At 64.1% G+C, this 10429-nt stretch overlaps 1 protein-coding gene across 1 annotated transcript; it reads right to left on the bottom strand.

Annotated features, from left to right (window-relative positions):
* Window positions 1–754: 754 nt before the first annotated feature.
* LOC139586242 (histone deacetylase 6-like) lies at window positions 755–10203 on the bottom strand. Its single transcript, XM_071419499.1, has 9 exons — window positions 9801–10203; window positions 8880–8931; window positions 8364–8471; window positions 7319–7401; window positions 4533–4587; window positions 4402–4442; window positions 3395–3440; window positions 2108–2202; window positions 755–848 (listed from the first exon to the last, which is right to left on the bottom strand). Exons 2-9 carry the CDS (start codon window positions 8880–8882, stop codon window positions 767–769), a joined length of 513 nt encoding a protein of 170 aa, XP_071275600.1. The 5' UTR covers window positions 8883–8931; window positions 9801–10203; the 3' UTR covers window positions 755–766.
* Window positions 10204–10429: the final 226 nt, after the last annotated feature.

Below are 10429 nucleotides of genomic sequence, written 5' to 3'. Positions count from 1 at the left end.
CACCCCAGTTTTTGCCCCTCCCCCCGTTGTTGCCCCCCCCCCCCCGTTGTTGCCCCTCCCCCATTGTTACCCCTCACCGGTTTTGCCCCTCCCCCCATTGTTGCCCCCCCCCCCCCAGTTTTGCCCCCCCGTTGTTGCCCCCCCCCAGTGTTGTTGCCCCTTCCCATGGTTGCCCTCCCCCCGTTGCTGCCCCTCCCCCATTGTTCCCCCCCCGTTGTTGCTCCTCCCCCCATTGCTGCCCCCCGTTATTGCCCCCCTGTTGTTGTCCCTCCCCCGTTGTTATTGCCCCCCCAGTGTTGTTGTCCCCCCGTTATTGCCCCCCCGCTGTTATTGCCCCCCCCCGCTATTATTGCCCCCCACGTTGTTGCCCCCCTGTTGCTGTTGCCCCCTCACCGCTGCCCCCCCCGTTATTGCCCCCCCGCTGTTATTGCCCCCCCGTTGCTATTGCCCCCTCACTGCTGCCCCCCCATTGTTATTGCCCCCCCCCAGTGCTGTTGCCCCCCCGTTGCTGTTGCCCCCTCACCGCTGCCCCCCCTGTTATTGTCCCCCGCCGCTGTTATTGCCCCCCCCGTTGCCGTTGCCCCCTCACCGCTGCCCCCCCGTTATTGCCCCCCCCCGTTGTTATTACCCCCCCGTTGTTATTGCCCCCTCACCGCTGCACCCCCAGCTGTTATTGCCCCCCCCCGTTGTTATTGCCCCCCGTTGTTATTGCCCCCCCGTTGTTATTGCCCCCCCGTTGTTATTGCCCCCCCGCTGTTATTGCCCCTCACCGCTGCACCCCCAGCTGTTTCTGCGCCACCCGGGCGGCCACGGCCGCGGGCTGGGGGGGGTCCTGGGGGTCCTGGGGGCTGCGGAGACACCGGAGAGACCCTGGGGGTCCATGGGGAGCCCCACGGACACCTGGGGAGCCCTAAAGAGCCCCATAGACCCCTATGGAACCCTATAGAGCCCTATGGAACCCCACGGACCCCAATGGAACCCCATGGACACCTGTGGATCCCTATAGAGCCCTATGGAACCCCATAGAACCCCACAGACCCCTATAGAACCCTATAGAGCCCTACTTGCCCCACAGACCCTGCGGGTCCATAGGGAGCCCCACGGACACCTGGGGAGCCCTAGAGAGCCCCATTGATCCCTATGGAACCCCATAGAACCCCATAGAACCCCACAGACCCATATAGAACTCTATATACCCCTGTGGGACCCCACGGACCCCTATAGAACCCTATGTACCCCAATGGAACCCCATAAACCCCGATGGATCCCTATAAACCCCGATGGAACCCCACGGACCCCTGTGGGACCCCTATAGAACCCCTATGAATCCATGTGGAACCCCACAGACCCCTATGGAACCTGTACCCCGTTTCCCCCACCCCGTACCCCATTTTTCCCCCCCCGTACCCCAACTTCCCCCCCCCCCATACCTGATCAGGGCCCCCCCATACCCCATTTCCCCCCCCCCGTACCCCGTTTTTGCCCTCCCCGTACCTGATCAGGGCCCCCCTGTACCCAATTTCCCCCACCCCGTACCCCAATTTCCCCACCCGTACCTGATCAGGGCCCCCCCGTACCCCGTTTTTGCCCCCCCGTACCCCATTTTCCCCCCCTGTACCCCATTTCCCCCCCCGTACCCCATTTTTGCCCCCCCCCCGTACCCCATTTTCCCCCCCTGTACCCGATCAGGGGCCCCCCATACCCTATTTTTACCCCCCCGTACCCCATTTTTACCCCCAATACCCCATTTTTACCCCCCGTACCCCGTTTTTGCCCCCGGACCCCTTTCCCTCCGTACCCCATTTCCCTCCCCCCGTACCCCATTTTTCCCCCCCGTACCCCGTTTTTGCCCCCCCCGTACCCCATTTTTGCCTCCCCGTACCGCATTTCCCCCCGTACCCCATTTACCCCCCCCGTACCCCATTTTTACCCCCCCCCCGTACCCCGTTTTTGCCCCCCCGTACCCTGTTTCCCCCCGTACCCCATTTTTACCCCCCTGTACCCCATATTTGCCCCCCCGTACCCCATATTTGCCCCCCCGTACCCCGTTTTTGCCCCCCCCCGTACCCCGTTTTTGCCCCCCCGTACCCCGTTTTTGCCCCCGTACCTGATCAGGGCGGCCCCGTTGCGCAGGGCCCCCCCCAGCACCGCCTCCAGCAGCGCCAGCGCCGCCCCCACGGCCCCGCGGGGCCCCGACAGCGCCTGGGGAACCCCGAAATCAGCGGGGGGGACCCCGAAATCAGGGGGGGGACCCCGAAATCAGGGGGGAACCCAAAACGGGGGGGAACCCCAACATCAACGGGGGCACCCCGAAATCAACGGGGGGGAACCCCGACATTAACGGGGGGACCCCAACATCAACGGGGGGAACCCCGAAATCAGCGGGGGGGAACCCCGAGATCAACGGGGGGACCCCAACATCAACGGGGGGGAACCCCGAAATCAGCGGGGGGACCCCGACATCAACGGGGGGACCCCAACATCAACGGGGGGACCCCGAAATCGGGGGGGGGAACCCCAACATCAACGGGGGGACCCCGAAATCAGGGGAGGAACCCCAACATCAACGGGGGGACCCCGAAACGGGGGGGGAACCCCAACATCAACCGGGGGGACCCCGAAACGGGGGGGAACCCCAACATCAACGGGGGGACCCCAGAACGGGGGGGAACCCCAACATCAATCGGGGGGAACCCCAAAACAGGAGGGGTACCCAAAATCAGGGGGGCCTCGAGCCCCCTGGGGTACCCCCAAAATCAGGGGACACCCCCCCCCCACCATGGCACCCCAAAATCACAGGGGGCCCAAAGGGGGGAGAGAGCCCCAAAACCCCGGGGGAGGGGGCAAGACCCCAAAACGGGACCTGAAATGCCCGGGGGGGACCCCAAAACCCCAGAGGGGAACAGAGGGGATGGGGGGGACCCCAAACTCCTCAGGGAGACCCCAAAACCCCCACGGGAGGGACCCCAAATCAAGGGAGAGACCCCAAAACCCCCCATGGAAGAGACGTGCGGTCAGGGGGGACCCCAAAACCCACAGGGGGACCCCAAACCCCCTCTGGAAAGGACCCAATCTCAGGGGGACCCCAAAACATCCATGGGAGGGGTCCCCAAAACCTCAAGGAGAAACCTGAAACCACCCAGGGACCCCCCCCAGGTGTTTGGGGGACCCCAAAACCCCCAGTGAGACCCCAAAACCCCTCCCTGAGGGTCCCTGGTGGCTGGGAAGGGACCCCAAACCCCCCCTAGGGTCTCAGGGATTTGGGGATCCCCCCCCTTGGGGTCTCAGGGATTTGGGGATCCCCCCCCGGGGGTCTCAGGGATTTGGGGACCCCCCTGCTGTGGTCCCAGGGATTTGGGGACCCCTCCCGACCCCGCCATCGGGGGGCGCTCACCAGGCCGGGGCTCTCGGGGGGCTCCAGCTTCGCCACGAACGCGGGGCTGGGGGACCCCAAACCCACCCTGAGGGGCCGGCCTGGGGTCCCCAGAGCCCCCCCAAATCCTGGGGGACCCCCGGGGCTCCCCAAACCCCACAGAGACTCCCCAAAACCACCCAGACACCCCCAGTGCTCCCCAAATCCCCCCAAACTCCCCCCAAATCCCCCTCAAATCCCTCAGAGATCCCCCAAATCCCCCCCAAATCCCTCAAACCTCCCCCAAATCCCACCCAGTTTCCCCCCCTAAATGCCCCCACATCCCCCCCAAATCCCTCAAACCTCCCCCAAATCCTTCCCAATTCCTCCCCTAAATGCCCCCAAATCCCCTCAACCCCCCCCAGATCCCTCAAACCTCCCCCAAACCCCCCAAATCCTCCCCAAATCCCCCCCAAATCCCCTCAAACCTCCCCCCAAATCCCTCAAACCTCCCCCAAACCCCCCAAATCCTCCCCAAATCCCCCCCAAATCCCCTCAAACCTCCCCCAAATTCCCCCCAGATCCCCCCCAAATCCCTCCCAAATCCCCTCAAACCTCCCACAAATCCCCCCCAAATCCCCCTCAAATCCCTCAAACCTCCCCCAAATCCTTCCCAGTTCCCCCCTTAAATGCCCTCAAATCTTCCAAATTGCCCCCAAATCCCCCCAAACCCCCCAAACCTCCCCCAAATCCCCTCAAACGTCCCTCAAATCCCCCCCAAACCCCCTCAAACCTCCCCCCAAATCCCCCCAGTTCCCCCCCAAATCCCCCCCAAACCTCCCCCAAACTCCCCAAATCCCCCCTAAATGCCCCCAAATCCTCCCCAAATCCCCTCAACCCCCCCAAATCCCTCAAATCCCCCCAAACCCTCCCCAAATCCTCTCAAATGTCCCTCAAATCCCCCCCAAATCCCCCCAGTTCCCCCCTAAATGCCCCCAAATCCCTCAAATCCCCCCCAAAACCCCCAAACCCCCCAACCCCGTTCCCACCTGTGCACCAGCAGCAGCTCCTCGTCGCTGGCCGGGCGGCACTGGGGGATTTGGGGGTGTCAGGGGGGGTCCCCCAAATCTGCAGGGACCCCCCCAAAGGGGAGGGAGGGGACCCCGGGTTTGGGGCTCACCTGGACGGGGACGCAGCGCTGGAACAGCTCCTGCAGGGCCGGGCCCCCGGGGGGGCTGCGGGACCCCAAAAACACCGGGGGGACCCCAAAGGTCAGCGGGACCCCAAAAACACCCGGGGGGACCCCAAAAACACCGGGGGGACCCCAAAGGTCAGGGGGGACCCCAAAAACACCCGGGGGGACCCCAAAAACACCGGGGGGACCCCAAAGGTCAGGGGGGACCCCAAAAACACCCGGGGGGGACCCCAAAAACACCGGGGGAACCCCAAAAACACCCGGGGACCCCAGAAACACCCGGGAACCCCAAAGGTCAGCGGGGACCCCAAAACCCACCCCGGGGACCTCAAAAACACCCCGGGAACCCCAAAAACCCTAGGGGACCCCAAAGGTCAGGGGGGACCCCAAAAACACCCGGGGGACCCCGAAAACCCCCCCGGGAAACCCCAAAGGTCAGCGGGGACCCCAAAACCACCCGGGGGAACCCAAAGGTCAGGGGGGACCCCAAAAACACCGGGGGGACCCAAAAACACCGGGGGGGGCCCAAAGGTCAGCGGGGACCCCAAAAACATCCCCGGGAACCCCAAAGGTCAGCGGGACCCCAAAACCCACCCCGGGAACCCCAAAACACCCGGGGACCCCAAAAACACCCCCGGGAAACTCAAAGGTCAGGGGGGACCCCAAAAACCCCGCCCCGGGAACCCCAAAAACACCCCCGGGAAACCCAAAATCCCCAGGGGACCCCAAAGGTCAGCGGGACCCCAAAAACACCCGGGGACCCCAAAGGTCAGCGGGGACCCCAAAACCCACCCCGGGGACCTCAAAAACATCCCGGGAACCCCAAAATCCCCCCGGGAACCCAAAGGTCAGGGGGGACCCCAAAAACACCCGGGGACCCCAAAAGCACCCGGGGGGACCCCAAAGGTCAGGGGGAACCCCAAAAACACCCGGGGATCCCAAAGGTCAGGGGGGACCCCAAAAATCCCGAGTGGATTCCAAAGGTCAAGGAGGACCCCAAAAACACCCCCAGGAACCCCAAACATCACAGGGACCCCAAAAACCCCGGGGAAACCCCAAAGGTCGGGGGGGACCCCAAAAACACCAGGGGGACCCCAAAATCCCCCCGGGTACCCCAAAGGTCAGGGGGAACCCAAAAACCTCAGGGGGACCCCAGGAACCCCGGGGGGACCCCAATATTTTGTAGGGAGCAGCTGTTTGGGGTGGGGGGGGGGATTTAGGATTTCCAGAGCCCCCACCCCAATATTGGGGGGACCCCAGAATGGGGGAGGAGGCGTTTGGGGGTGGGGGGACCCCAATGTCCAGGAGGGGCTGAAAAAAGGGGAATTTTGAGGGGGATTTGGGGGTTTTGGGAGATTTGGGGGATTTGGGGGATTTGGTGGATTTTGGGGGATTTAGGGACCCTGGGAAATTTGGAGGATTTGGGGGAATTTGGGGGAATTTGGGGGATTTGGGGGGATTTGGGGGGATTTGGGGGATTTGGGGGATTTGGATGATTTTGGGTATTTGGAGGATTTGGTGGAATTTGGGGGGGATTTGAAGAATTTGAGGAAAATTTGGGGGTTTTGGAGGATTTGGTGGAATTTGGGAGATTTGGGGGAGATTTGGGGTGGATTTGGGGGGGATTTGGGGCATTTAGGGGGGATTTGGGGGATTTGAGGGGGATTTGGGGGGGATTTGGGGGGGATTTGGGAGATCTGAGTGGGGACTGGGGGGATTTGGGGGCTCCAAGGGATTTGAGGAGGATTTCAGGGGATTTTGGGGGGCTCTGGGGATTTGAGGGGTATTTGGGGGGGTTTGTGGGGGTTTTTTGGGGGGATTCAGGGGATTTTGGGGGGAATTCAGGGAATTTTGGGGGGTACTTAGGGGGGTATTTTGGGGGGTATTTCGGGGGGTATTTGGGGGGATGTTAGGGGGTATTTGGGGGGATTCAGGGAATTTTGGGGGGTATTTTGGGGGGTATTTGGGGGGGTATTTGAGGGGGATTTTTGGGCGGATTCAGGGGATTTTGAGGGGTATTTTGGGGGGTATTTGGGGTTTTTTTGGGAGTATTTGGGGGGTATTTGGGGGATTCAGGGAATTTTGGGGGGTACTTAAGGGGGTATCTCGGGGGGTATTTTGGGGGGTATTTGGGGGGATTCAGAGGATTTTGAGGGGTATTTTTGGGGGGCATTTGGGCGGGTTTTTGGGGGTATTTTGGGGGATTCAGGGGATTTTGGGGGGGGGGTTGGGGGGTATTGGGGGGGTTTGGGGGGAATTTGGGGGGTATTTGGGGGGGGATTTTGGGGGTATTTGGGGGTATTTTGGGGGGTTTTTGGGGGGGTTGGGGGGATTCAGGAGATTTTGAGGGGTATTTTGGGGGGGTATTTGGGGGGTTTTGGGGGGGATTCAGGGGGGATTTTGGGGGGTTTTGGGGGGTATTTTGGGTGGATTCAGGGGATTTTGGGGGGTATTTTGGGTGGATTCAGGGGATTTTGGGGGGTATTTTGGGGGGTATTTTGGGGGATATTTGGGGGGGTTTTTGGGGGAGATTCAGGGGTTTTTGAGGGGTATTTTGGGGGGTATTTGGGGGGATTCAGGGGGGGATTTTGGGGGGTTTTGGGGGGGATTTTGGGTGCATTCAGGGTATTTTGGGGGGTATTTTGGGGGGTATTTTGGGGGGTATTTTGGGGGAGATTCAGGGGTTTTTGAGGGGTATTTTGGGGGGTATTTTGGGGGGTTTTTGGGGTATATTTTGGGGGGTATTTGGGGTGTTTTTGGGGTCTCCCTACCGTCCGTCTCCGTGCCCGTTCCCGTGCCCTCCATCTCTGACCAGCCCGGTCCCGGTGGGAGCCGCGGCCTCGGCCCCCAAATCCTGCTCGGGGTGGGGGGGGGGGGCAATTGGGGTCTGGGGGCTCCTGGGACACCCCAAACCCCCCCCCCCCAGGAGCCCCCCAGCCCCAAAGGGACCCCAAACCCCCCCGGTCCTGAACCACGACCCCACAAACCAGCGGGGCCCCCCCAAAGGGCTCCCGCTGGGCTGGGCCTTCACCAAAAATGCCAAAATTTGGGGTACCCCAGGAACCCCCCAACAGCCCCAATATCGGGTGCGCCCCACCCAGCACCCCCAAACCTCATTTTTGGGGTCCCCCCCATTAGCAGCTGCTGTAACTCCGCCTCCAGCCCCCCCAATGTCCCAGGAGCCCCAGAGCCCCCCAGAATCTCCCATTTTTGGGGTCCCCACCCATTAACAGCCACTGTAGCCCCAGCCCCCCCCCAACCCCCCCATTTTTGGGGTCCCCCTCCCCCCCAATTACCAGCTGCTGAAGCTCCAGCCCCCCATGTCCCAGACCCCCCAAACCCCATTTTTGGGGCCCCCCATATCCCAGACCCCCCAAGCCCCATTTTGGGGTCCCCCCCCGTTATCAGCTGCTGTAACTCCCAACCCCCCCCCATATCCCAGCCCCCCACCCCCTATTTTTGGGGTCCCCCCCATTAGCAGTTGCTGCATCTCCTCCCCAATATCCCAGGACCCACGGACCCCCCAAACCCCATTTTTGGGGTCCCCCATGTCCCATACCCCCCAAGCCTCATTTTTGGGGTCCCCCCCCATTACCAGCTGTTGTAGCTCCAGTCCCCCCCATATCCCCAGACCCCCCAAACCCCATTTTTGGGGTCCCCCATATCCCAGACCCCCCCCATTTTTGGGGTCCCCGCCCCCCGTTGCCAGCTGCTATAACTCCAGCCCCCTCCCCCCCATGTCCCAGCCCCCCCCAATTTTTGGGGTCCCCCATGTCCCAGCCCCCCCCCATTTTTGGGGTCCCCCCCCCCCGTTACCAGCTGCTGTAGCTCCGCCTCCAGCCCCGCCCTCCGGCCCCGCGCGCGCCCGCGCCGGCGCGCCTGGACCAGCGCCCCCTGCTGGGGGAGCCGCCGCCCCGCGCGGCCCTGGGCGGAGCCACCGTCAGACACGCCCACTCAGACCACGCCCATAAACTACGCCCACCGTGAGCCACGCCCACTGACCTCACCCACTTAAACCCCGCCCATAACAAAGCCACACCCCATGAGCCCCGCCCCCCACTGAACGCCCAGGTACAATGGTAGGTGGGGCCAGGGTGGCCACGCCCAATTAGGCCACGCCCGCTCCACATAGACCACGCCTAGCACGTGTCAGCCACATGCGCCCGGAGGTTTGGGCGTGGTGGTGTGACCACGCCCACTTGAAGCCCCGCCCCCCAAAGCCCCGCCCCCTCCGCACGCGGAGCCCGCTCCATTTCGGGGCGCGGGGTCTCCGGCCACGCCCGTTGAGGCCCCGCCCCCTGCCCCGCCCTGTGCTGGCCCCGCCCCTCTCACCATGGCAGCCGGGGGGGCTCTAGCGGCGCGCGGGGGGGGGCATCGCGGGGGCCTGGGGGGGGACACGGGTTAGGGACAATGGGGGACAATGGGGGGGGGGGGACACGGGTTGGGGACAATGGGGGACAATGGGGGGGGGGACACGGGTTAGGGACAATGGGGGACAATGTGGGGGGGACACGGGTTAGGGACAATGGGGGACAATGGGGGGGGGACACGGGTTAGGGACAATGGGGGACAGTGGGGAGGGGACACGGGTTGGGGACAATGGGGGACAATGGGGGGACACGGGTTAGGGACAACTGGGGACACCGGGGAGGGGACACGGGTTAGGGACAATGGGGGACAATGGGGGGGGAACACGGGTTGGGGACAATGGGGGACAATGGGGGGGACACCGGGGGGGGGACACGGGTCAGGGACAATGGGGGACACCGGGGGGGGGACACGGGTTAGGGACAATGGGGATAGCGGGGGAGAATGGGGGGGACACCTGTGGGACACTGTGGGGGGGACAGGGCGGGGACACGGGTCGGGATGCCGGGGAACACGGCTTAGGCGACAATGGGGGACACTGGGGGACAGCGGGGGAGGGGACACGGGGAAGGGGCGGGACACCGAGAGCCTGGGATGGGCGCGGGTTTGGGGACACCGGGGGCCACCGTGCGGGGACTGGGGGGGACACGGGGCGGGGCAGAGCCGGGGCGGGGCCGGCACAGCGGGGGCGGGGCGGGCGGGAAACAAACGGGGCCGGAGGGCGGGGACGGGGCCGGGACGGGCCGGGAGCTCCATGGGGCGGGGAGGGCCCGGGGGCTCCTGAGGGGTCCGGGAGTCCCGGGGGGTCCCGGGAGGGCTCCGGGGGGTTCAGGGGTCCCGGGGGGGTTCGGGGGTCCCGGGCGGGGCCGGAGCCGCCTCACTCACCTGCAGCCCCGCGCGACGCTGGCGCGAGGCGCGCCGTGATGACGTCAAGCGCGGGCGGGGCAGGAGCGAGAGTAAGGGGCGGGGCCACGAGGGGGCTTGGCTTGGTCACGCCTGGGGTGTGGACTCGCGAACAGTGGGGCGGGGCTTAACGGGGCGGGGCTCAGTGAGGGGCGTGGTTCACTTATGGGCGTGGTCCAATGTGGGGCGGGGCCACCGCTTTACGGGTTGCCATGTTACCCGTGCTCGTGGGGGCGGCCATATTGGTTTTGATCATGGAGGCCGCCATATTGGCTGTGCTCAGGAGGCCGCCATATTGACTGTGCTCATGCAGGGCGCCATATTGGCTGTGGTGATGGCGGGGGGCGCCATGTTGGTTGTGCTCAGGAGGCCGCCATATTGACTGTGCTCAGGCAGGGCGCCATATTGGCTGTGGTGATGGCGAGGGGCGCCATATTGGTAGTGCTCAGGAGGCCGCCATATTGGCTGTGCTCAGGAGGCCGCCATGTTGGCTGTACTCATGGAGGCCGCCATGTTGTTTGTGCTCGGGGCGCCGCCATATTGCCCATGCCCCATGGAGGCCGCCATCTTGGGTCCAACCATTCGTTGCCCACAGTGGGGGAGCCTCTTTA

This window comes from Agelaius tricolor, unplaced genomic scaffold (genome assembly GCF_023055355.1).
Source record: "Agelaius tricolor isolate 1412-34295 unplaced genomic scaffold, bAgeTri1.0.p SCAF_109, whole genome shotgun sequence".
Classification (NCBI taxonomy): domain Eukaryota; kingdom Metazoa; phylum Chordata; class Aves; order Passeriformes; family Icteridae; genus Agelaius; species Agelaius tricolor.
The sequence above is the reverse complement of the archived record's forward strand: the minus strand, read 5'-3'. Positions and strand labels throughout refer to the sequence as shown.